Source organism: Vigna angularis, chromosome 6 (genome assembly GCF_016808095.1).
Source record: "Vigna angularis cultivar LongXiaoDou No.4 chromosome 6, ASM1680809v1, whole genome shotgun sequence".
NCBI lineage: Eukaryota > Viridiplantae > Streptophyta > Magnoliopsida > Fabales > Fabaceae > Vigna > Vigna angularis.
The window spans coordinates 27,849,140-27,874,818 of NC_068975.1; the positions used below are offsets into that span (position 1 = coordinate 27,849,140).

Genomic DNA, 25,679 nt, shown 5'->3' on the forward strand with positions numbered 1-25,679 from the left:
CTTAAGTTAACTTAACTTAGCTTTAAACTTGAACCAATTTGACTTGACTTTCATGAGTATAACCAAATTTCAAATTTCTTTGATTTTTAGAGTATTGAAATTTTTTCTATTTTATTCATTTTAAATAACTTCATCAATATCTTAGATATTAATTTTTTTCTAATTAATTTATCTAAATAAATTATTTTAGTATAAAAGAAATTTATATTCTTAAAAAAGAATAACCAAATTATTCTTTAAAATTATTTCATTCTAAATTACCTCATCCAACCATGTATATTGAGTTATAGAGTTTTGATTTCTAAAAAACAGAATTAAAATCTATTAAGCTATTAGACTACTCACATTCACATTAGAGAAAAAAAGAATCCATATTGGTTACATATGTTTAACTTCTTAGGAACTCGAATGTCAGGATATTCTAAAAAGTTCGGTGTACTCTCTTCTTGTAAAGCAAAATATATTGTATGATCATTTTCTAGGTGTTAATTAGGGCTGGACACAGTTAAGTTAAGAAACTTAAATTATAGTTTATCGGTACTGTTTTAAACTTAAAAAACTTAAAACTACTTTTACTAAAAACTAATTATACTGGTTAACAGTTCAGTTTAAAAATACTGAACTATTTCATTTTGAGTACAGTTAACTATGGTTTCAGTTTTCTTGTTTCCTTTCTCAATCGTAGGTTTTTCTATTTCCTTTTTCCATCACAATTTTCTGTTGTCGCCATTGTTGTCGAAGACTCGGGTTTTGAGAACACTTCTCGTTGGAAAGAGAAGCAAATCTGCAAACCCACGCTTTTTCCCTTTCCCTTTCAAAAGAGATTGAAAAACCTTGGAATGGTAGCAGTGGAAGAACGAATGAGAAGAGGGGGAGCAAAACGATGTCGTTGAGACGGGAGCCGGATGAGGACGCACCTAAGTTCCAGAAGAAGTCGATGGAGTTGCCGACGGGGGGGAGAGGGTGAGGGCGGGAGGTCGTCGCCGAAGAGAGAGTAGTTGAGGAAGGACTGGATATCGGCAAGGGAGGAGGCGGAGAAGAGGTCGGGGTGGGTGAAGGGGGTCTGGTCGAGGAAGAAGTTGGCAGGAGAGTTGTCAGTGACGAAGATGGTTTTGTCATTTGACGAAGATGGTTTTAACAAATCACCCGTTAATATATGGTGAGAATCCAATAACAAAAAGCAATTATATTAAGACTAACTTTCCATAGTTCAAGGAACAACTCAACAATGAAAAGTTGAATTTAGTGTTTTATAGAAGTGATATTCAACCACAAGATATTCTTAAAGAAAACCTTGAGAATACTCTGTTTTTTACTATAACAATTCAACAAAAGAAAGTTAAATTTAGTGTTTTTGAAAAGTGAAATTCAAATAAATATTCTCACAAAAACATTGAGACATGAGATTTGTAAAGTTAAAAACTTTTATGAGTTAGTTTCTTTCAAATTAAGAGAGGATGTTACAATTAATCTAAATTTATTTTATTTCTTTTATTAATTTCATAATAAAATTTTCATAATACTTTTAAAAATTATATATATATATATATATATATATATATATATATATATATATATATATATAAATATTAACGTGTCAGCACTAATTAATTTCATTTTCTTCTTGTTGCTTAATAGTGCATCTTTGTACAAAATGGAGTTAGTCTATTTGGGTTCCAGAAGAGAACACAAATTCATGAGCACTATGTAACTCTCCCACCTCATAATTTTAATTGTTAATTTTGATAACTCTGTATGCATGTAGAAATGGTAGCTAGCAACACATGTGAATCTAAAAGATAAAGGTCTGAATGCAAAGAATTGAATGAATGACGCGTGAGAATAACCGATTCTATAAAGAGCAGGTGATGGCAGCCGCTACCGAGTGTCAAGAAATGTGGCTGCCACTGGTGTTACCTGCTGCATGCAACCGCACATTTGGTCCTTCCTCTCACCAGCACTTCTCACTCACTCATCATTTTTCTTTATCAAACGATGTCTAGGTTTAACACGTGCCACCACATTCTGACTAACATAGAAGCGGGGGACAAAATTCTTATGTTATCACCGGATTGCCCCGGACAACATAAATTTGATGAACCTCTGTAAAAGCTAACTCAAATGAATAGAAAAATAAATAAATAAATAAAGGGTATTTTCGTCTATGAGTTCAGAACCCACATGAGTAATTTATTATCACTTCTCTTCCTCCTGTTTTCTGAACATATTTCAGCAAAACATTACTGTCCCTGTGAATAACGAGATGAAAAAGAAAGAAACACAGAGAACAAAAATAAAAAATATATAAAAACAAAATGATATCTTAGAGAAGAAAGAAATTGATAAAATTATTTTTAATTAAAAGCTAAAAACAATTATAATTTACTTTATTCACAAACAATAATTAATTATATTTGTAATGTAAGCTATATATATAATTTTTTTTCTTTTTTAAATAAATTGACCATTCTAAACTATCTCTGTTTTTTTTTTCTATCCTTATTCTTGAAAGGAAAGTTTAATTTAATATCATTTTTTATGTTTTATTTTCACTCAACAAAAAAAAACTATTATCATTATTTCATTCTATCTTCCTTTACTTTTTTTTTTCCTTCTCGTCCAAGCTCTCTGGACGTGCTGGCAGAGGAATCACAAAAAGAACAGAGAAAAGGTGTCCCTGCCCCTGATCTAAACACATAAAATTATATTATTTTATTCATCATGTTGGTTCTTCCTTTCTTACTCCCTTGGAACCAATTCTTACACTACAAATAATAGTGAGCCTCATTTTCTAATTATAATACTATAAAATGCAAGATTCCCCCATATGCACACCATTGACAGAAATCATACCTGTCTTGTCCAGCTAACATCAACAGCCAAAAAGCCACCGTTTACAGAGTTTCATCATGGTTGTCTTCTCTGAATCTTCTTCCAAGTAAAGGTTCTATTCTTAAAACTCATTGCTTACTTTGCTTCTTAGGCTATATCAATTACATGCATTTTCTCATCATTTTTTTTCTTCTCTTATTTATAGTCTTGTTCATCTCCTAAAATTTTCTAACCATGCAATGCAACAAACACTTGAACCGGATTGATAAGCTTTTCATATCAGTTATTTACTTTCAACATTCCACATATATACTTTTGCTCCTTTTAATCTCTTAAGCTTTCCAATTTGATGCTTATGTTATAATTTATATAAACTATGTTCTTTTTTTCCATCTATTTTTTTATTATAATTTTTTGATCTTTATTGGATTTTTGGTTTGATGCATCTTTGATGTTATGTGTGCTGGTTGTGATTCTTCAATTTATGTGGGTTTGGTGATTGTTAGTTTGTCGGTTTTATGATTTTTTTAATAAAACTGTTCATGAATATTCTTTTTCTTCTCAGCTTCCCTTTCTTCTTTAACTAAGTGATGGGTTGCCAAAACATTTTTCTCAAAATAACTTTTTTATACTGTATAGCTTAAAGTTTTATATACATTTGCACATCATTTGACTTTTGAAACATTGGCTAATAAGTAGGTAAGAATTAAGATGAGCTTTATACTTAAATTCGGCATCCTTTGACACCAACAATGGAATAAATTCACCTGTTTTTTTTGGTTGAGTCGACACCATGTTAAAGATCATGATTTCTTCACTATCACGTTAGTTACATTGGTACAATGCTAAATGATTAATATATAGTATTCAGTGGCTGTTAAAAATATTAATTTTTAAGAAAATAATTAAAGAATATTGGTACAGTGCTAAGTGATTAATACACAGTATTTAGTGACTGTAAAAAGTATTAACTTTTAAGAAAATAATTAAAGAATATTTGATAACTTTTATTTTACCTTTTTGAGAACTCAGTCTAATTCTAACAAGAAGAATATTTTTGTAATATTACTTCGGCAATTCCAAGATACTTTACCTTGTAAAGTGCTTTTATTTCGTTTGGTACTTTGTGTGTGGAGGAGGGGTTTAGGGAGTTTGGTATACTTCAGTAGGTTGTTTCAAGTTTCAAGTCTTTATCCTTTTAATTTTCCTTCCTACAATGTCGGTTGAAAGCTTGGTCTCTTAAATATGCGAGAATTCCAAGAAATTTAATTTAATTTGCAAATACAGATGTAACCCTTACTGAATAAATTAAGGAATTTAGTTGCAACACTATTTAAAAGAAAAATAAATACTATCACATAATAGTTTCAAAATTACAAACTTCAGCATATTTTCTTCTTAACTTTGGACATGAAGTATAAATTTCAATGAAAATTTAGTTATTTTGTGATTTTTTTTATCACAAAATAATAGTTGTTGGTTGATAAGTTTTCATCATCTCTTCTAAATTTTATCATGAATTTTACAAATTTTATGATTAAATCAATTTCATAACTCCAATTCAAGTTTTCACTCTCAAAATACATTGAAACTTATTCCCCTTTCTTTATCCCTGTTTCATATAGCTTTTTTCCCGTTACTGTCCCCATGTGCGTGTTCGTCATGTAGAGAGCTAGTATATGTCTTCATTGAGAATCATAGAGTTCTACGAACATGACATGTCTTTCTCTTATATTAATCTGGTCCTATGGTCAATATTTTCCGAGAAGCAAGGTTTCGAGCTTAACTATGTCTTGGCTTTGGTCTTAACACACACCACTTAACGATGCTTTCGTCTATACCTTACTATAGGAGTTGCGTTCATTGATAGGTAAACTAATTTAACAATTAGTAGATTTGAAGTTTCAACATCTTTAAGAAATCCTCGTTGATAACAAGAAACGTAGTTGTTGTCAGTTTTCTTATAAAATCTATATTCATATGTTTGGACTTGTTTCAATAACCTCACCACACCACAACATATCAGGCTTTGAGCTTCAATTATTTGTAATCTACAGAGACAAAATACAGTGAAGGATTTGGCTATCCAACGCATAGCAATTACAACCATGGCATACACTGCAGTTGCTATGCCTACCTCTCCAGCTGCTACCACTGCAACCATGGACATTGCAAAAGAACATAATGGTCTTCGTCGTTCCCAATCCAGCAAAGAACTACGCACGAGTTCCATTATGCAGAGGTCTTATTCTGACAACCACCTATGTTGCTCCATCAATCGCATACACGCCACATCAGTTACACCAAAACTTAAGAGCAATCTGTCAACGGGAATTTCCCCATTTCCATTTTCAGGCTCCATTCTTCCAAATTCGCTGCGTTCCTTCCTGTTTGATCCAGAAACAAACAGGGATATAGTTGTGAGGGAGAAGGAGATAAGTATTGAGGAAAACATGGTGGAAAGCAGCAAAGAAGAACGAGTAAATAGAGCCAACTGGGTGGAGAGGCTTATGGAAATCAAGAAACATTGGCGAAATAGACTGCCAAAAGAAAGCATGGATCCAAATGTGATATGCAAGGACAATAATTACGAGGAATGCGAATGTAATGGAGATGACGGTGTTTGTGTGGTGGGTGAAGATGAAGATGAGGAGGAAGTGACATATGATCGTGACTCATTCTCAGAATTTCTGGTTGAAGTGCCATGGTCTGATACCCAACTGTACTCTCAACTTGCTTTCCTGTGCAACATGGCCTACGTAATACCTCAAATCAAGGTAAGCATTCACCAATGGTCGGATAACTTGTCAATTTCTTTTCAAGATCTGCATAATATGAGGGAGTTTCGCATGTTCTTTTTCGTTTTCCTTTTTCATGTACGAATAATCGATTAAGAAACAGAAACAAATAGCAACTCTTGCCAATGATTTGCAGGCTAAGGACTTGCGACGATACTACAACCTTCAATTTATAACATCTTCTTTGGAGAAGAAGGCCCAAGTGGCTAAGTTAAAAATGAAACTTGACCAGGACTCAACTCGCGTTCCTATAGACGACTCTGTAGTCTCTAAAGGTAACACAAAGAAAGGCAAAGAAAATGCACAGAAGCCTCAAATCCAACTTGCTTATGATATCGCTACCTCAGCTGCCTCTTATGTTCAATTACGAGCTAAGGACCTCTTGTACCTTGCTGCTAAGTCACAAAAGAGTGAAAATGAAGAGTCTAACCTAGGAGGAGAGTCACCTCGAGAAGAGTTGGAAGGCACTTCGCGAGGCTACAAATCAGAGGTTGCTGCTTATGTAGCAGCATCCACAATGACAGCAGTGGTTGCAGCAGGGGAGAAGGAAAAACAAGAAGCGGCAAATGAACTCCAGTCACTTCATTCCTCACCTTGTGAATGGTTTGTTTGTGATGATCCCAGCAATCATACTCGATGCTTTGTGATTCAGGTCATTCCTTTATCACTCTTTTTGCTATTTTAGTTCTGTACCGTAAGGCTATACATTGTTGAAGTTTGACCCGTGAAATTTTGTTCTATGTTGCAGGGGTCAGACTCCCTGGCATCTTGGCAAGCAAACCTCTTTTTTGAGCCCACAAAATTTGAGGTGAGAATAATTCTTATTTTATGGAGATATTCATTCCTTGTTCTATATCTTGAATTTGGTAAGAAAAATACCGAATCGCTCATGATCTATTCTTTTGCAGGGCACAGATGTACTTGTTCACAGAGGAATTTATGAAGCAGCAAAAGGAATATACGAGCAATTCATGCCCGCAATAATGGATCATTTGAAGAGACACGGGGATCGTGCAAAGCTTCAATTCACCGGGCACTCTCTCGGGGGCAGTCTCTCTCTTTTGGTTCATCTGATGCTGTTGACAAACAAGGTTGTGAGTCCCTCCACTCTTCGACCAGTTGTGACTTTTGGCTCACCATTTGTATTCTGTGGAGGCCATCAAATTATCCATGAGCTAGGCCTAGACGAGAGCCACATCCACTGTGTGATGATGCATAGAGATATTGTTCCCAGGGCTTTCTCCTGCAATTACCCAAATCATGTAGCTGTAGTTCTTAAGCGCTTGAACAGCTCGTTTCGCTCACATCCTTGTCTGCTGAAAAACGTAAGCATCATCACTCTATCAATTCTTGCATAACAGTCATTCAAAAAATCCAAATTTATGCAGGCAGGTTGCTGTTCTCACTAGTGGGTAAAACATTCATTAATTTTCTATGGAAATTTTTCAGAAGCTGTTGTATTCACCACTGGGTAAAATATTCATCCTCCAACCAGATGAGAAGACGTCTCCTCCACATCCTTTGCTCCCTCGAGGAAGTGCCTTCTATGCCCTGGACAATACTAAACCTGGATACTCTCCGAGTGTTCTTAGAACTTTCCTGAATCAACCGCACCCTATTGACACTCTGAGTGATCCAACAGCGTATGGTTCAGAAGGTACAATTTTGAGAGACCACGATTCCAGTAACTACCTTAAAGCAGTCAATGGAGTCTTGAGGGAACATTCTAAGATTCTCCTTCGCAGAGTGAGGAGCCAAAGGATTAATCAGTTGTGGCCACTTTTGACATCGCCGTCTCCACACTCATGGAGTCATGAACAGAACTTGGAGAGATGCAGCTTGATGACAAAGGAGATAGTGACGGGGGTTTGAAAAAAATGCTTTTCATCCGAGGTTCCCATAGATCATGATCAAATTAATTAAGATCAAGGGATTAATTAGCAAAATACATCACTTTGTTTCATGTATATTTCTAAATCCAACATAACCAGTGTATGTGTATGTGTATGTGTTACCCCATATTGGAAAACCTTGTGCATACAAATGTCCATAATTCCTATAGAAAATAGAAGAAAATTTTCCATAGATTTTTCTTGCGTAGCATCCACAAGCAAGATAATACTGGATAAATGCAAATTACCCTCCCTGGATGGAAGAAATAATATTACTATTATTCATATATTATTATTATTATGATTATTATATATAATAGTATTCCATGAAAGCTAACAGAAATGATTAACCTTTCACAGAACGTAACAACGCATCAATGTTAAAAATTTTATTCAAAGTGGTATCTACATCTAGTATTTGACTTTATCTCGATTCAAAAGAAAATCTAAGTGAACAACTAATAGAAATAGAAAAACTTATGATTATGCGCAACAATCCGTTTCTAAAATGCAACGAAGCAACAGAGATATCCTAATCGAGGCAGAAAAACAAACCAAAATCTTTGAATTATAAAGCAATTACTTATTTTCTTGGCTTATGGATTAAATAAGTAATATGAAAAATATTAATATTTTCTCTGGAAAAATGTTTGAAAGAAGTAATCTCCAGTAGTGTTTTCAACTCATAGTAAAACTTGTCAATTTCTTTTTCAAAAAAGAGGTAATTGAATAGAACGAAATTAACAATTACTCTTTGTAAGACTAAGGAACAAGAAGGAGTAGGAGAAATGAACATCAAGCGAATTCCAAAGCACCAATTCGAAAATTTTGTTGACTTCACTTGTCAAGTTTCTAATTTTAAATAAAGTCCACAATGAGGCCCATTAGACACCAAAAAAACCCATAAAGAAAAAGAATTATTTTTATTATATTTTTCTTTTCCATTTTCAATTTTCTTCTCCCTGTTTCTTGTATATCTCTCTTTCTTTCTTCGTTTCCCTGTTTCTTCTTCTTATTCTCTCCTCTCTCTCTCTAACCTCAGATTCTGTTCTGCAATCCTCTGCTTGCCAATAATTTCTCCATTTTAAACAACGATAAGGAAAGGAGCACAGCACCCTGAACTATTAATCTGCATTTCGAACCGCTTCTCTCTCCGACGCTCTGTTTTTGATCGGCGCCCATCGGATTTGATGCCACCATTGCATTTCCATTTTTGCCCCCTGCGTTTCTGTCATCGCTGTTGCTACGCCCACACTCCAACTCTTCCGGAAATTGGATTCACCACTTTCCGTTAGGGTTTTAATCATCTCAGCTACTATACTGTTATTTTCAAAATATCAAGATAAAAAAAAAAGAAAAAAAATCCTTACATTTTTTATTCATTTACTTTTGTTTCGGTATTTATTGATTACTGGCTTTTGCCCTTTTTGGGATTCAGTTGATATTAGCTGTTGTGCACTGTGATATCCTGTTTGTGCTAATTTGGAAACATACCAAGAATTGGATAAGTCTTACTTTGCTGCTCCTGTTATTGAGAGGGAACAAAATTTCCGTGTTGTGTTGTTTGTTCTGCTCTAGTTCTAGCTCATTAGCAAAATTTCCTCTCATGAGTTGCCTCCGTTAGTGGTGTGGTAGTGTATTGTTGGGTTGGGTTTTTAGGTTTTGAGGGAAGAGTTTTCAACGGGAAAGCTTAGGTTTGCATGGGCGAGCATGAGGATTGTGCACAGCCACCAAGTGGGATGTTGCCTAATGGTTTGCTGCCCAATGAGGCCGCATCGGTGATTCGAGTGCTTGACATGGAGCGATGGTTGAAGGCTGAGGAAAGGACTGCAGAGCTAATTGCCTGCATTCAACCGAATCCGCCCTCCGAGGAGCGCCGCCATGCAGTTGCAGATTATGTGCAGCGGCTGATCATGAAGTGCTTCCCTTGCCAGGTGGGTCTTAAATCTTTTCATGTCTGCAAACTAATAAGTTCTGCCAACTTTCCAAACTGGAAATGATTGTTTGGTCAAGAACTTCTGATTATGTATGCCACTATTTTAGCTGCATTGTCGAATGATATTTAAAGTATTAAAGGCTGCTAGCACCAAGCATGATCATTCATGATTACAGGTGTTCACCTTTGGGTCAGTACCCCTCAAAACTTATTTACCTGATGGAGATATTGACCTGACAGCATTCAGCAAGAACCAAAATCTGAAGGATGCGTGGGCACACCAGGTTCATGACATGCTCCAGAATGAGGAAAAGGATGAAAATGCAGAGTTTCATGTCAAAGAGGTTCAGTACATCCAGGCGGAAGTAGGTTCTCTTATGTAACACAGCATTTTTAGAATTGTTTATCTGTGTGGCCGCTATATTTATAAATTATAGATAGATGAAATAAAAGATACGAGATTTTATTATGTATATCATGAGACTTTTAGTGGTTCTGTCTGGAGATTGATTGTTGAAACACTTTTAGGGTTTATTATGACACACAGGGTATGAATATTTGAGTTCTTAACCAATATCGAGTTAAGTGACTTTACTAGGTAAACTGTTCCTAGCCAGAAAAACCTGTTACTTGATTACGAGTTGCCAAAATTAATATTGAACTTCAGAGTTTTTGGTTGTGATGTGGTTACCATGTGTTTCTTATTAATGAAATCCAAAATGTGAGCTATAAGTTTTTTGTTTTATAGTTCTTTTCATTTGCCTAGCTTTAATTTAAGTTGGTATAAGATTTTATGTTGGTTTGGCCAACTACTAGATTGTAGAATTTGTATTTTACTTGCATTTCATTTTTTCATTTTTGTAGGTGAAGATTATAAAGTGTCTTGTTGAGAATATTGTGGTGGACATCTCATTTAACCAACTTGGAGGATTGTGCACCCTTTGTTTTCTTGAGGAGGTATTTTGGTGAATTCTACTATCCTAGAATTCTCATTTTATCTATCTTTGAATTTTAACTCTGGTACTAAGTTTTAATGTATTTACTGGTGTTTAATGTTTTTTCTGCTGTAGGTTGATAATTTGATTAACCAAAACCATTTATTCAAGCGTAGCATTATACTTATAAAAGCCTGGTGTTACTATGAGAGTCGTATACTTGGTGCCCACCATGGACTTATCTCAACTTACGCATTAGAAACTTTGGTTCTTTACATATTTCATGTTTTCAACAATTCCTTTGCTGGACCACTTGAGGTAGCAATTTATAAATGGTGTTATTTTATGTGTCCTTTTGGTGGTTGAGTTGACTTGGTGTCCTTGATTTTGTAGGTGCTGTATAGGTTTTTGGAGTTCTTTAGTAAGTTTGATTGGGATAACTTCTGTGTAAGTCTATGGGGTCCTGTACCCATCAGTTCACTTCCAGATGTGACAGGTAGTTACAATCTGATTAGTTTTTTTAATAATGATATAGCTCCATTGCTTATCGATTTCTTCATTCCCCTCATCAACATTTTCCACAGCTGAACCTCCTCGGAAAGATGGTGGAGATCTATTGCTCAGCAAGTTATTTCTTGATGCCTGCAGTTCAGTTTATGCTGTTTTCCCTGCTGGCCAAGAAAATCAGGGGCAACCATTTACTTCCAAGCATTTCAATGTTATTGATCCTTTGCGTGTCAACAATAACCTTGGGCGTAGTGTCAGCAAAGGTTTGTTAGGCTGAAATATTGGATACAGTTCATTTTTCAAAGTGTATAACTTTCTCGTATGATAACTCTTAAGTTTGCTTTTATATGGGCCTGATTCTGTTACTGGGAGCATGTATATATTATAAGGTTGGAGGAATCAGTTAAGGATACATTGAAGCTATTGTTCTCCTCTTTGAATCAGCATGCTTGCTCATTTAAGACTTAAGTATTTTTCTCTTAACTATTGAACTACACTGTATTTGTCTCATTATAATGCATTATGAAAATTATGCAAAAGTTATGCATGCTGTGTAATATATAGCTAGAGTAATTATTTTATTGATATTATTAGTTTATAGATTCCCTGAACCATCTGTCTGATTTGATTATGGCTAATACTTGCATTTATGATCTGCATGAACCAGGAAATTTCTTTAGAATTCGCAGTGCTTTTGCATTTGGGGCCAAAAGGCTTGCTAGATTGCTTGATTGCCCTAAGGAGGATTTGTTTTTAGAAGTTAATCAATTCTTTATGAACACTTGGGTCAGACATGGAACTGGGCAGCGACCTGATGCTTCGAGCCATGACTTATGGCATTTGACATCATCTAGTCATGTCCAATCACACGGGTCTGACAATATCCAGAAAAATAACAATAAAACTGAGAATACCTGTAATCATGAATTTCAAGTAAAAGGGGTGCATGCTTCACAGAGTGTTCTATCTCAACACAGTATATTGTCCTCTAAAAGTTTATCTAAGAGTAGTGGTGATTCTAAAGCTAACCAAAATAATGCAAGGAATTTTGATCAGGTCAAAAGGGAAGCTAACTGCAATCAAGGTGCTCGGGTTGATAAAGGACAGAGAAATGCTAAACCAAATAACGCATTCAATGATGTCCCAGGAAGACTTTTATTTGCAAGAACATGTTCTAGTCCTGAGTTGACAGACTCTTATGGTGAAATTCCCAGGCAAGGAAGACATGCAAAAGCCCCAGAAAGTGGGAAAGGACCAGCATCCTCTGCAACGTTGGAGAATAGTCACAGGAAGCATCTTGATTCTGACATGCCTGCTAGTTATGCCGTTAGAATTGATGATTCATCTGGTAGGAAAATAGTATCACATCAAGTTCTTGACAGCAGTGCTGATTCAAAAAATGGCTCAAATAGTTATGATAATGAATCTGGCCACGGCATTGTGGGGGAAGAGTTTGCTTCTGTTTCTGGAGTAGGTGGAACACATATGATGCATCAGGAGGAGCAGGACCTTTTGAACATGATGACATCACCCGCAACTGAAGGTTTCAGTGGTCAGAATCAAATACCAGTGAATTTAGCTCCAGGTCACATACCACTTCCACTTTCCCCTTCCATTCTTGCATCAATGGGATATGCTCATAGGAACATGGGTAACATTCCCTTAATTGAGTCCTTCAATTGGGGTACTAATGTGCAATTTCCCCAAGGTTTAGTTCCTTCCCCCTGGACTCCATATTTTCCTGGCATAGGATTGACCTCAAATCCTGAAGATTTAATCGAAACTGGTAATGAGAATTTCAATCCTGTTGAAATGAGTCCAGCAGAAGCTGATAAAGATTTCTGGCATGAGCAAGAAAGGGCTGGTGCTGGGGGGATTGACGTGGATAATGGTAATTTTGAAATGGTTCCAGATGATAAGCGACAGTCAACTTCTAGTGGTTACAACTTTATACCATCATCTCATGTTGGCAGCTCTGGTAATTCTGCCATACTTCAGCCAACATTTACTAAAGAAAATCGAGTTTCTACAAGAGAAGAGCACATTGATAGTTCTAAATATCAAGATGGCCGAGGAAATGGTGCATATTTTGATGAAAGAATTGCAAATTCTAGGTTGCCCAGTGAACCATCCTCAAGCTCATTCAGGAGTAAGACGTCTTCAGAAAGCTCTTGGGAGGGACCATCTGCAAAATCTTCAAAATCAACTAGGGAAAAAAGAGGGAAGAAAAATACTTCCTCGGTGCCATCGGCTGCTTATGGTAAGGGCAAGAATGTCTCAGATATTTCCTCTAATCTTGTGGATGATGAAAACAGACAACGGACACCTTTGTCAACTACAGCATCTGATATGTCAGATAGAAGCACTGGGCTGCTTGCTGTTGCTCCTGTGCATGTTCCAAGGCAACCGGTGTCTGGTTCTGAAGTGGTTCGGACAAGTGGATCAGATTCTGTGTTACCCATGGCTCCAGTGCTTATAAGTCATGGTTCTCGCCAAAGAACAGGGGATAATTCTGGGGTTGTTCCATTGGCGTTCTATCCCACAGGGCCACCAGTACCATTTGTTACCATGCTTCCATTATATAATTTTCCTACTACTCAATCTTCCCACACACCAGCAACCAATTTCCATGTGGAAGATGCAGATAACAATGACCATGGTCAGAGTTTTCATCCATCTGAGGTGCATGATCTGCCTGAGGTGTTGAGCTCTTCCAATTCTATGGGAAGAGCTGCTATTGACACAGTAGAGCCCAAGCTTGACATTCTTAATGGTGACTTTGTTAGCCATTGGCAAAATTTGCAGTATGGGCGAATTTGTCAAAATTCACACCAACCTGATTCTGTTAACTATCCTTCATCTGTTGTGGTACCTCCTGTTTATTTGCAGAGTCGTTTTCCCTGGGATGGCCCTGGAAGACCACAGTCAGCTAATGTGAATCTTTTCACTCAGCTTATGAACTATGGGCCACACCTAGTGCCTGTTGCTCCTCTCCATTCAGTTTCCAACAGACCAGCCAATATTTACCAACGATTCATAGATGAGATACCACGGTATCGAAGTGGGACAGGAACCTACCTGCCAAATCCTGTAAGATTATTTTCTTATCCAACTTGGTACTTTATGGTGTATACTGTAATTTGTTTTCTTACTAAAATAAAACTTACAAGTGTGAGAATATGTCTGTCTTCTTTGATAAAGTTATGATTCTATTGCTAAGCCTAAGGTTAATCTGCTTCTAGGACTGCTTATTTTACCTTCTTTCCTAATTTATTTCAGAAGGTTTCTGTTCGGGATAGACATTCTACAAGCACCAGAAGGGGTAATCACAACTATGACAGAAGTGATCAGCATGGTGAGAGAGAAGGGAATTGGAATGTTAACTCAAAGTTGAGAACAAGTGGGCGTAGCCATTACCGCAGTCAAGCTGAGAGATCTAGCTCAAGGCCAGAAAAGTTGCCAACGGGTGAGAGCCATTCTGAAAGATCATGGGGTTCACATAGACCTGATCCTTTTGTTTCACACCAGAGTGGTCCTGTCCGGTTAAATTCTTCACAGAACAGTCTATCAAATTTGGCTTATGGAATGTACTCTCTACCGGGCTTGCGCCCTAGTGGGATATCATCAAATGGACCAACAATTCCACCTGTTGTAATGTGGTATTCATATGATCATAATGCTGGCTACGGCACACCAGCGGAACAGCTCGAATTTGGAACTCTAGGACCTATGGGTTTCCCCGGTGTCAATGAAGTATCACTGATCAATGAGGGAAGCCAATCTGGTGGAGCTTTTGAGGAGCAAAGGTTTAATGGTGGCACTGCTCAAGAATCGTCACCTGATCAACCTGCTTCACCCAAGTTTCGAAGGTTGTAATTGTGTCCCGGCTATCACTTTTTAGGAGAATAATAGATGTGCGTTGCAGCTTGCCACATTGAATTAGTTATATTATTTTTAGAGTGCCTAATCTTTTAATCCTATTATTTATCCATAACATGTTTTCACTATTTACTTCAAATTCCCCTGTTGAGGAAGTGCCTTGTTTATTTAAAACTTTTTGTGGTGGTTCTTAGTATACTTCAATTGGACTCCTTTTTTATGGTATCTGAATTTTTATTTTTTTTTTTGACAGGGGGATTTGATTCTATTGCCAGATCTTGTCAGGTGGAATCATTAACCTAAAGAGGAGGAGGTTTATCTTCCCTCGCATATCAAGGCAGCCAGGCGGGGAATGAGTGGGGAAAACCTTTATGTAAAACCCACCTATTTTCATTCAACGGGTTCTTTTTCGCACCCCACACTTCAAAAGCAAATTACTTTTGCTCTTCCTCTGAATCTTGTTTCTCGAGAATGCCCTTCGTTTATGCCCTGCCTCATGTACACTTACAGGTGATCAACCCACCTTGTTTACATTTTTTCATCGAAGATTGAGTTTTGTTTAGGATGAGGAACAGTAGTAGTAAAGATGATGCAATACTCGGTGATTAGTTTTCATTTAAGGTTTGGACATGCTTCAGAAATATCACAAAACTGGGTTAGGTTCAGAATTCAGAAATATCACCGTGTTAGCAGTTTTGGCAGCTTCTCATACAGTGTTGTAGTGTAGGTCCTCCTTCTGGTAGATAATAGTCTTTAACTTTTGAAAAGTATCAACTGTGTAACAATAACAATATGAAAATTGTATTAGATGTCATTTTTATCTGGCCTCTCGCCCTTTCTTTATGAAGAAGCCTATCACTCAAGTTGGAGGATGGGGAAATCAGTTCAACTATGCTATATGTAACAGAATTATCCCGACGGCAAAAATGTAAAAATATGAACAAGCTTAATATTTTTTTGGTGACTTAATAAGCACAATTTCCACGGCATTATACTCACATCCTTTGAAGTTTAACATTTTTCTCCATACACGTCCCTCCATTACTCTACGAACCTACCTTAATTAATGCAAACCCCTCCTGATTTGTTATACATCTATATACATTAAGTAAATAGGATCTCGGAGAGTGAGAGCAACTTATGTTTACAATCATCATTACTTATTTTCATATGCATGTGGCCTGTCTGGTGCTTAAGATTTTGATTTATGCAGAAAATCCGTTTCATGTAAAACTCGTAACATTAGTCATCTACTTGTTCCACGACTAAAGTTTACCATTCTTGTGCATCCATTCAACCTTCAGAATCTGAGAATTGGATCTTGTGATTTCTAAGTTGTCCCAGTCAATATGTACCGAACTGTGGTGGCATCTGTCAAATTGCATGTCCTTAGACCATAACCATAATGTACATGTCCACTCTGTTGCTAGTGGTCACAACCACAACAACACTGTCTGCTATTATGTAATCACAGCAAATTTAATAAGACTTTTGCCCTTGCCGGAAAATCTCTGCATTTATATTGCAGGTTGAAGCTTGTAAGTGTCTCAAAACGAGCTGAGTGACAACTCTAGACTATCTAAACCAAAGTTAATATTACAAATCACAGTAACGTTAAAACTAAGATAACAGTAGAAAATATTTATTTTCTTGTCTACACACTTTTATCCTTCACCGCTTTACAACTGCCACCGCTTCCACCAGTCACCGCCTCAGTGCTGTTGTAGAGGGAGTAGCAGAGGAGGAATACCAGAAAAGTTCGAAACATATTTCATGTGTGACGGAAAACTCTTTAAAAATTTTGTTTTCAAAAATTTTGTTCCAAAAAAATTGTTCGGAGAATTTCAAAAACTGTTTTGAATATTTTTTTTAGAAGATAAAATTGTTATTTTGAAAATTTGAGGAAGTGCGTAAATAAATTGTGAGGAAACAATAAGTAAAAGCTAAATATTTTATGTTACATCGTATATAAAGCGCCATATGTAATTCGTAACTACGGTTTTTTTTAGATATTTGCTTTCTGCACCCATGATTACTAGCTGTACTCCCATACTAACAACAAAAGATTAAAACTTCTTCCTTTTTGGATCACAATCTTGTTGCTATCACAGTGCACTCCCGTGTTTTCTTCCTACACCATACACCATAGATATGATATAATGACCACATTAGTCTTTACAAAATAATTAATAAAAATCTATATTATTTTTTAGTCCAAAAATATATTCTTCTTTTTAAATTACATAATCCAAATATATTTTAAAAAACAATACATTCCGAATTTCATAATTTATAAATAAAAATTGTATGTACTACGTTTTCATTCTACAGTTCAATATTATTATTTTTTAATATTATTTAACATTCTAAAATTTGGAATACATTTTTTAGAAATACTCTGAAATTCATAATTTAAAATGTTAAATAATATTAAAAAAAAATAATATACAATCTATAATATAACACCAAAAATTTTAATTTTCAAATTATATAATTCAAACACTTTTCAAATCACCATCCGAGATTTCTTCTGCAAAATTTCTCCAGAAGAGATAGAGGTGAAAATGAGTTGTAGTGGCCTAGCCTAAGTCTATTGGCCTTGGCCAAGGTGTAAAAGTGGGTAAAATCAAATCAAATTTTAGACTGTTTTTCCGTGCACATCTAAAGCACCTTTAATTTCAGAAAATAATCTTAAAATGCGTTTCTTTTCAATGGATTTTGAACTCTTTCAACAAAAATTTGTTAAGAAATAATTTTTTTTATCAAATTTTGAGATTGGTTTTTTAAAAAAATAAATTTTAAAACTCTGTAAAAGAAAATTTTTCAATAAATTTTGAATTTCGTTAAAATATAAAAAATGAAATGTATAACTTTTTGAATTACAAAAATAGTTTTAAAATTAAAAAAAATGAAAGTATAGGATGAAATAATTGAATATCCATGAGAGGAAGAAACAGCCGAAATTTTATTTGAAAAGAACTTTTCTAAGTGTAAAAATTTAATTCTTTTCATTTCCAAAAAGTGAACTGCAGATTCTTATTTTCATTCTAGAACGAAAATAAGTTGCCATGAAAAGAAATGGTCTAATATAGGTTACATATTTTCTAGTCCACAAACATACAGCGGGCCAAATCACTATTTATTTGTTCTTAGAGTGCTTTCGTTACCTAAAAACATTAAATTCTGATTAATTATAATTGAGGTGCACATATTAACATATTTCAGAGCTGGTTTTTATTGTATTTTTTAAAGGAAATGTTGCCATTTTCGTCACCTCTTGTATTTTCTGAAGCTGATTTTCTAGGTAAGCTACAGATATTAGAATTAATATTTAATAACAAAGTTCAACAAGAAAAGCGATGTTGTGTATTATTTTTTCCCATTGCATTCAATGAATTGAAATTTTGCATGTGTGGAAGAGTGATGACTTGACTCTTCTCACATGGTGGACTTGGTCTCAGAAAGCTTCTCTCCCTCTCTTTCTTCGTTCTTTCTCCTTCTCTTTATCTTTTCACAGCCACATCAATAAAAGCACAATCATTCCCTCTCTCAACTCTGAACTCTCCCTGCTCCATCCAAGCCTACAACCTATTACTGCATTTAATCAAACATTCCATTTTTAAGGTTGTTGTTTCATCCTTCTGTGAAAAAAACAACAGACAACTTTTATTATCTATTTTTCCACTTTAGAAACTTATTGGGTTTTTCTCATGTTGATGTTTAGCTTCCTCTCTTATGTCAGTTTGGTGTTTCACATGGGAAAAACAACACCCAGTAAATACTAATAATAAAAAAACTTATTTTTCATTTTTTATATATTTGTTTGTTCAAGTTCCTTGTTTCTCCTGTTTGTTCTGCTCGTTCTTAAAAAATTAGGGTGCCCTTTTGTTAGGCTATTTATATATTTACAACAGTCATTTCTGACCTGGTCGAGGTTGGTTGTTATGGCCGTACTTGATTTTGGAGATTGACTTGACTTGTATGTTTATATCCAAGTCGTAGGTGGCTTCACTTTTATAACTTTAATTAAATGATATTAATATTGCTTTAACGATAAACCATTGACCCTTGCCTTCTTTGTCACACTACTTTTAGCTTGAGGGAATAAGTTTCAAATTTGATGCTGGATTTTGCAGGTCACAATAATCTTCTGTTTCTCCAAAGCTTGAGGGAGAACGAAAACTGCTGAAGTAGAGTCTAATCATGAATGGAAAAGGACATAGATTTGTGAGGTTCGGTTGTTCAGTCCTGGTTTTGCCGTATATTTGTCTTGTTTAAATTTTAGTGCTCTTCTTGTGAACCACTTCTGCTTCATCTATTTTTAGTTTCATTATGCTTCATTCAGCTACGTATTTTCTTTAAAAATAGGATCATCTGCCTCAAAAAATAATAAAATTTAACTATTTTAACAGATGCACTTTTATAATACATGATAGATTGACCCCAAACTGTGCAATTAGTAATCCAAATTACCATACTGCAGTTGGATTATTGCCAATTTTAGATCAATAACAATATTAGATCACTGTATAGGCGGTTTCTCTGTGTTCTCTGTTTTTATCAAGTAAAAGGAATCATAGCACCAATAGCCTCTGGTGATGAGATTTGATGATGATATCATTTTGATATTGGAGTATGTTGTAGTCAAACACAACCATTGAGGGGTCCATCTGGAGACTTAATCATAATTCATATGATATTTGTAACAGTTGGAAGCTTATTTGTAGTTGTTGGAAGCTAATGAATAAATATCTGATGCATGATTAAGTTAAAATTTCTCTCCATCCAGGTTTGAAGATTGGCAATCGGAGTCATCTTTTAGCATAGAGCAAAACGATCACAAAAGAAGACCAAGTGTGTTTGAAGTTTTGAAGAGTATAGGAAGAAGGGTTGAGGGTAGTTCAGAGAAGATGAAGAACTTAAGAAGAGTTTCAGCTGTTCATCCCTTAAGTGATGGACAGAAAAAGCTGCCACCTAGGAAGAAAATTCTTGATCCACAGAGTTCAATGCTTCAGAAATGGAACAAAATCTTTGTAATTTCGTGTGTGTTGGCAGTCTCTGTGGACCCGTTCTTCTTTTACATTCCAGTGATTGATAATAAGCAAAAATGCCTTGATTTGAGTGGGCCATTGCAGATCACTGCCAGTGTTTTTCGCACCTTCTTTGATCTATTCTACATTCTTCGCATAATCTTTCAGTTTAAGACAGGGTTTATTCCCCCTTCTTCTCGTGTTTTTGGAAGGGGTGAGCTCGTTGATGATCCTGTGGCTATATCGAAAAGATACTTAAATTCATACTTCATCATCGACATTCTATCAATTATTCCGCTTCCACAGGTATGTTTCTGTTTCTTATATTTATTTATTTATATATTGATAAGAAGGCAAAATAAAGGCATTATGTATCAAGTAAATGTTATTTCGGTTTATGTGAAAGATATAATTATTTTATGTTGTGTTTAAAATTAGGTGATTGTTTTAGCCATACATCCAAACATGAAAACAGATCCATTTATAGCAAAGGATTTGTTGAAGTATTCTGTATTAATCCAGTATGTGCCAAGGCTTCTGCGGATCCATCCACTGTTCAAAGAAGTAACTAGAACTTCTGGCATATTGACTGAGACAGCAGGGGCTGGAGCTACTTATAATCTTTTTCTTTATATGCTAGCAAGTCATGTAAGCTAACTTTTATTGCTTATTCAAATCCAATTTATCTTAGGTAGTTACCATGTTGAGTTCATGATGACCAAATACATGTGGTTTATCAGGTAGTTGGAGCTTTCTGGTATTTGCTCTCAGTAGAGTCAGAGCTGCGTTGCTGGCGCCGACAGGTGAAGGGTGTAGACTTGAGTTGTGGAAACCGCACCCCAGAAAACATTTTAGCTCTCAATCAATCTTGTTCTTTGGTGGACCCTGATGATATCAAAGACCGAGAAAGCTACAACTTTGGAATCTTTTTTGATGCTTTACATTCCGGTGTGGTAAAATCAACCACGAATTTTCCTAAGAAGTTCTTCTACTGCTTTTGGTGGGGTTTGCGCAATTTAAGGTTGGTCAAATCTTCTTGTTCTTGCTTTTCATATAAATGAAAATGCCACGTACTTGTAGCATGAAGTGTAGAACTTCTACATAGTTTTTTTCGTAATATTTCTACACATTTATTATTAGTGTTTGTAAACATCTTATAAAGGAAAAGGCGGTGCAAATTTATTTGAAGACAGGGCCGAAAGCTTACCAATATAATTTTGTCATCTTTTGCAGTTCTCTTGGACAAAATCTCAAGACAAGTACTTATCTACCAGAGATAATATTTGCAATCTTCATTGCGATCTTTGGATTAGTTTTATTCTCGTTACTTATTGGAAACATGCAGGTAATTCATTGTCTGCGAAAAAGTAGTTTTTTGAAAATTTTACTTTATGATGACAAGTTGTTAACCACAAATTCTCCCATTACTGTGTTGAATATTGTTACAGAAATATTTGCAATCTACAACTGTTCGAGTGGAGGAGATGAGAGTGAAGAGACAGGACGCAGAACAGTGGATGTCCCACCGTATGCTACCCGAGAACTTGAAGGACAGAATTAGACAATATGAACAGTATCAATGGCAAGAAAATAGGGGTGTTGAGGAGGAGGCATTGATTCGTAACCTTCCTAAAGATCTCAGAAGGGACATAAAGCGTCACCTTTGTCTAGCTTTGGTTATAAAGGTGAGTATCATCCATAATCATGTCTCCCCACATAATTTTTTTTTATCTGACTTTTGTGTAATGAACATTTTCATGTTCTTATTGATTTAGGTGCCAATGTTTGAGAAAATGGATGAGCAGTTGTTAGATGCAATTTGCACTAGACTGAAGCCAGTCCTTTATACTGAGAAGAGCCAAATTTTTCGTGAAGGAGACCCAGTTGATGAGATGCTTTTCATTATGCGTGGAAAAGTCTCTACTGTGACGACAAATGGTGGAAGAACTGGTTTCTTCAACTCCTTGTTTCTGGAAGCTGGTGCATTCTGCGGAGAGGAGCTTCTGACATGGGCCTTGGATCCTAACTCCTCCTCGAATCTTCCCATTTCAACTAGGACAGTGAAAACCATATCAGAAGTTGAAGCCTTTGCTCTCATGGCGGATGATTTGAAGCTTGTTGCCTCCCAATTTCGCCGTCTTAGCAGCAAGCAGCTCCAACACGCTTTCAGGCAAGAATTCGTTGTTTATATCAGATTATTAAATTTTTAGCAATAACAGCAGCAAAAAAAAAATGTGACAACAAACAACTTAAGTGTTTTACATTAGAGCTCACATATGGGATCATGGAAAAGATCTTAGAAGACATTATGTTCTCTTATCTTTTTAAGAAAAGAGCTTCATAACGTCATCAATTCTGCAACAACCTTGTTTTCCATGCAGGTTCTATTCCTCACAGTGGAAGACATGGGCTGCATGTTTCATACAAGCAGCTTGGCGTCGATACTGGAAAAAGAAGGCTGAGAGGTCTTTGCACGTAGAAGAAGACAAGCTACAAGATGCTTTGACAAATGATGACGGCGCTACTCTGAGCCTTGGCGCAACCATATATGCATCAAGGTTTGCTGCCAATGCACTGCGAAACCTGAGAGAAAACAACAGACAGAATAGAATGCAACAGAGACTACTGCCTCTGCTACCTCCAAAGCCAGCCGAGCCAGACTTCACTTCTCTGAAACACTAACTTGGATATATATAGGAGTAAGGACATGTTATCCATACTGCATAGCTGTTGTGTGTGCATATTTTGGGAGGGTTTCTTAAAAATTCATTCAATAAATTAATGTATATGTCGTAGCCAAAGCCTTTCATACGATGTATTTAAATTTAACAATATCTATGCAGAATACAAACAAGATGATTGAATTACATTTTTTTAAATAGCAGATCTCATCATTTCAAAGTACAACCTTATCCATAATGCATATTCTGGTCTTGAATTTTGTAAACTATGCTGATTATCTTCAGACATGTATAGTTCATGCGTTATTCATTTGATCATTTTGTAAGAAAGTGTCATTATTTTTCCTTTTCAAGTGGTTAGTTATAGGAAAATTTATATATAATATTCTTATATTAAAATAAATATAAAGATTAATTAGATCAACATTAGTTAACATATGTCAGTGCTTGTGCAGTGGAGGAAGCTGCATTCTTATTCAGAATAGTTGACAAAGCAATATTTTATTTATTCATGATTCAGTACAAGCTCATTATCAATTTATTTTTCTACTTCCTTTATAATATATTGATATGATAATCTTGCACTTGCAGCAGCCCAAATGAACCTCACATGATAAAGATAGCTCTGCATACCAGAAATAAAAAATAGTCATCATCATTTTCCGCGTCATAATCAAAGTTAAGTTGGAAGCATAATAAAAAATTGAATTTGAAAAAGAGCAGAGAAGCTTACTTTTTGCAATCAGTTTTGTCGTCAATAGGAGGAAGCGTAACAGAGAGTCCACACTCTTTGGGAACTAGAGGTATACGTTGGGGATCATAATCTCCAATCGCTGCCAATCCTTGTTTGAGGCACAGACATATAGCTTCTCTATTTTCGTGGCTTCCAGCCTCACCATTCAGTGACTTGATACCTTGGCAACACTCGTCGGAGGGGTGCTTTGTGTTTGATTTGAGGAAGCTAACACAAGGTGTAACATCCTCAATAACTGTGGGGCATTTTATGGAACCCTGAGCTTCACATCCAGTAATTAGGAGAATGACAATGGATACGATTGCTGCTCTTGACATTTTCATTGTTAAAGACACAACACCTTTAAAGATAGTTGGGACTGAACTGTTTTTAGTACAGGACCAAATGTCATACATATATATATACACACACCCACATATAGATAGATAGATAGATAGAAAGAGAGATTGAGAGATTGTGCAGTTCTTTGTTTGTTCTGTCTACTTGCAGTGCATGCAAACTTCATGAATGAATAAAAGTGAACCATACTTGTGTAGTTTACTGTGTACTGTGAGCGAAATGATAGGAAGAACGGATTGCCTTTACAAGTTGTTGGCTATATAAATGTCATTCAAAGGGTGTGATATATCAAGCATTGCATGAGATTTAATATCAAAGGCTTCTTATATAAAAATAATATTTCTGATATTACATATATATATATATATATATATATATATATATATATATATATATATATATATATAAACACTAATCTTAAACTTGTGCCTACCACGAGGTGATGTTTGTTTTTATTTGTGTATTTTTTTAAGTTAGTAAATATATATTATATTAAAATAAATTTATAGGTTAAGAAAATAAATAATAAATATTTTTAGAAAATATAAAGTTTAGATGATGCAGGAAAAAGGTAAGGAGTAGATGATATAAGAATACAAATGTTAGAGGATAAAATAAAATTAAAAGAATTCACAATTTAAAAATACAAAGGTTAGACGACGTAGAAAAATATAAATAATAGATTTTTTAAAAATACAAAGCATAAATTTGAAAAAAAAATGTAAAGTAGACTATGTAAAAATAAAAGAATTAGATTATGCAAATAAAAAATGTAAAAAGTAGATGATCTAAAATTACAAAGGATAAACCATGTAAAAAAAAAATTAAAGATAGACTCTATAAAAATACAAAGGTTAGACGATAAAAAATTAAATAAATAGTAAGTAATCTAAAATTACAAATGATAGACCTTGAAAATGTAAAGAGTAAACATACAAAAAGATTCAGAAAAATGTAGAAAAGAAAAGAAGAAGTTAATATTGTTTTGATGATGATACCAAATCCAAAGGTTTAAAGAGAAGCAAAGTTATTGGAAAATTTGTAATTTTTGTTTATAATGTTCTGCCTCAATCATATATTTGGTAAACCTAGTAATGTTACTTGAAGTGTTAAGTTAAGTATAGAAAGTAGAGTTGTCAAATGAGTCCCTTTAATAAAATTTGAAACCCTAATCCATGTGGGTTGGGCCAAAAAAACCCACAGGGCCAAAAAAACTCTTTATTAAAAAAGCCCACAGGGCTAAAAACCCCTAAATCCTTATAGGCCAGGGTCAGCCCATGGGTTTTCCTTTTTACAAAATTTAACGTCCAGAAACATAATATCATCATACAAGTAATCACAAATCATGTGTATTTTTTATCCAGCTTTCATTTTATCTTGGTTAGTAATAACTTATAACCATAATTGATTTATGTGTAATTATATTTTTTTGTCAATAAAATTAATTTTCTACTTCATAACTATTTCTATATTAATTAGTTTAATAATAATGCTTTTATACAATTATTCCTTAATTTCCAAATTTTGTTTTGATAATTTTTTCATCTTAATTTTGGTTTCTTAATTTTAGTTTTTAAATATGACGGTTCAGAAATATCAACATAAAATAGGTTTAAAAGTTAAAAAATTTAATTTAATTTGTAAAATTTTGATGGACTAACGAATTTATTTATAGATGGTAATTTATTTTGTCACTAGTCTAAATCAATATCATTCGATTAAGATTTGTGATCAAAATTACATTATTTTTAATTGGTGTGAACAATGTTAAAATTTTGACTTAATAACTTTTTAACTTTTTTAATTTTTCAAATATAATAAAATTAATATTTATTATTTATAAAGTTATATAATTCTGTTAGAATTTTTTTTATGAAACGTATAATTTAGTCATTTACATCAATTTATATATTTTTACGTCTTTTCATATATTTTATATTATATTCATTTGTTTTTTTTATTAGTTTCTTATTAAGAGACATTGATGTAATTTATTTATTATTATAATTATTATAATTTTTATTTATTTTATATGTTAATAATTAAATACAATAATAATTTTAATTTTAGTGTTATAAATTATAACATTATATTTA

At 34.6% G+C, this 25,679-nt stretch overlaps 3 protein-coding genes across 9 annotated transcripts; all 3 read left to right on the plus strand.

Annotated features, from left to right (window-relative positions):
* The first annotated feature begins 2,776 nt into the window (after positions 1–2,776).
* Positions 2,777–7,715, plus strand: LOC108341197 (phospholipase A1 PLIP1, chloroplastic). Of its 4 annotated transcripts, none has more exons than XM_017578864.2 (6): positions 2,777–2,944; positions 4,890–5,609; positions 5,767–6,282; positions 6,379–6,438; positions 6,539–6,955; positions 7,080–7,715. In XM_017578864.2, the coding sequence occupies exons 2-6, from the start codon at positions 4,941–4,943 to the stop codon at positions 7,500–7,502; spliced, it is 2,085 nt and encodes a 694-aa protein (XP_017434353.1). In that variant the 5' UTR covers positions 2,777–2,944; positions 4,890–4,940; the 3' UTR covers positions 7,503–7,715. The 4 variants fall into 4 exon arrangements, with proteins under 4 accessions (XP_017434353.1, XP_017434355.1, XP_052735361.1 ...); XM_017578866.2 differs by having other exon boundaries at positions 2,777–2,938; XM_052879401.1 differs by lacking the exon at positions 2,777–2,944 and adding an exon at positions 4,348–4,605.
* A 752-nt stretch (positions 7,716–8,467) lies between these two features.
* Positions 8,468–15,668, plus strand: LOC108342955 (uncharacterized). Of its 3 annotated transcripts, none has more exons than XM_017580902.2 (9): positions 8,468–9,456; positions 9,635–9,823; positions 10,323–10,415; positions 10,529–10,711; positions 10,787–10,889; positions 10,978–11,163; positions 11,568–13,990; positions 14,183–14,769; positions 15,033–15,668. In XM_017580902.2, the coding sequence occupies exons 1-9, from the start codon at positions 9,223–9,225 to the stop codon at positions 15,040–15,042; spliced, it is 4,008 nt and encodes a 1,335-aa protein (XP_017436391.1). In that variant the 5' UTR covers positions 8,468–9,222; the 3' UTR covers positions 15,043–15,668. The 3 variants fall into 3 exon arrangements, with proteins under 3 accessions (XP_017436391.1, XP_017436390.1, XP_052735005.1); XM_017580901.2 differs by having other exon boundaries at positions 8,469–9,456; positions 14,180–14,769; XM_052879045.1 differs by lacking the exon at positions 10,529–10,711 and having other exon boundaries at positions 8,469–9,456; positions 14,180–14,769.
* Positions 15,669–18,167: 2,499 nt separating this feature from the next.
* Positions 18,168–23,771, plus strand: LOC108343443 (cyclic nucleotide-gated ion channel 1). Of its 2 annotated transcripts, XM_017581735.2 has the most exons (10): positions 18,168–18,403; positions 18,916–19,011; positions 19,569–20,115; positions 20,248–20,457; positions 20,550–20,830; positions 21,043–21,154; positions 21,258–21,494; positions 21,585–21,979; positions 22,191–22,508; positions 23,082–23,771. In XM_017581735.2, exons 2-9 carry the CDS (start codon positions 18,983–18,985, stop codon positions 22,489–22,491), a joined length of 2,112 nt encoding a protein of 703 aa, XP_017437224.1. In that variant the 5' UTR covers positions 18,168–18,403; positions 18,916–18,982; the 3' UTR covers positions 22,492–22,508; positions 23,082–23,771. The 2 variants fall into 2 exon arrangements, with proteins under 2 accessions (XP_017437224.1, XP_052735291.1); XM_052879331.1 differs by lacking the exon at positions 18,168–18,403 and having other exon boundaries at positions 18,558–19,011; positions 22,191–23,771.
* Positions 23,772–25,679: the final 1,908 nt, after the last annotated feature.

Excerpts from the sequence above, each read along its gene's own strand:
- LOC108341197 (XM_052879401.1), top strand. The coding sequence starts at position 4,546 with ATGACATGTCTTTCTCTTATATTAATCTGGTCCTATGGTCAATATTTT. Across the intron at positions 5,610-5,766 it reads ACGTAATACCTCAAATCAAG|GCTAAGGACTTGCGACGATA; the intron begins GTAAGCATTCAC and ends AATGATTTGCAG. Across the intron at positions 6,956-7,079 it reads ATCCTTGTCTGCTGAAAAAC|AAGCTGTTGTATTCACCACT; the intron begins GTAAGCATCATC and ends GAAATTTTTCAG.
- LOC108343443 (XM_017581735.2), top strand. The coding sequence starts at position 18,983 with ATGAATGGAAAAGGACATAGATTTGTGAG. Across the intron at positions 21,495-21,584 it reads GTCTAGCTTTGGTTATAAAG|GTGCCAATGTTTGAGAAAAT; the intron begins GTGAGTATCATC and ends TTATTGATTTAG. Across the intron at positions 21,980-22,190 it reads CAGCTCCAACACGCTTTCAG|GTTCTATTCCTCACAGTGGA; the intron begins GCAAGAATTCGT and ends TTTTCCATGCAG.
- LOC108342955 (XM_017580901.2), top strand. The coding sequence starts at position 9,223 with ATGGGCGAGCATGAGGATTGTGCACAGCCACCAAGTGGGATGTTGCCT. Across the intron at positions 10,416-10,528 it reads CCCTTTGTTTTCTTGAGGAG|GTTGATAATTTGATTAACCA; the intron begins GTATTTTGGTGA and ends TTTCTGCTGTAG. Across the intron at positions 11,164-11,567 it reads TGGGCGTAGTGTCAGCAAAG|GAAATTTCTTTAGAATTCGC; the intron begins GTTTGTTAGGCT and ends TGCATGAACCAG.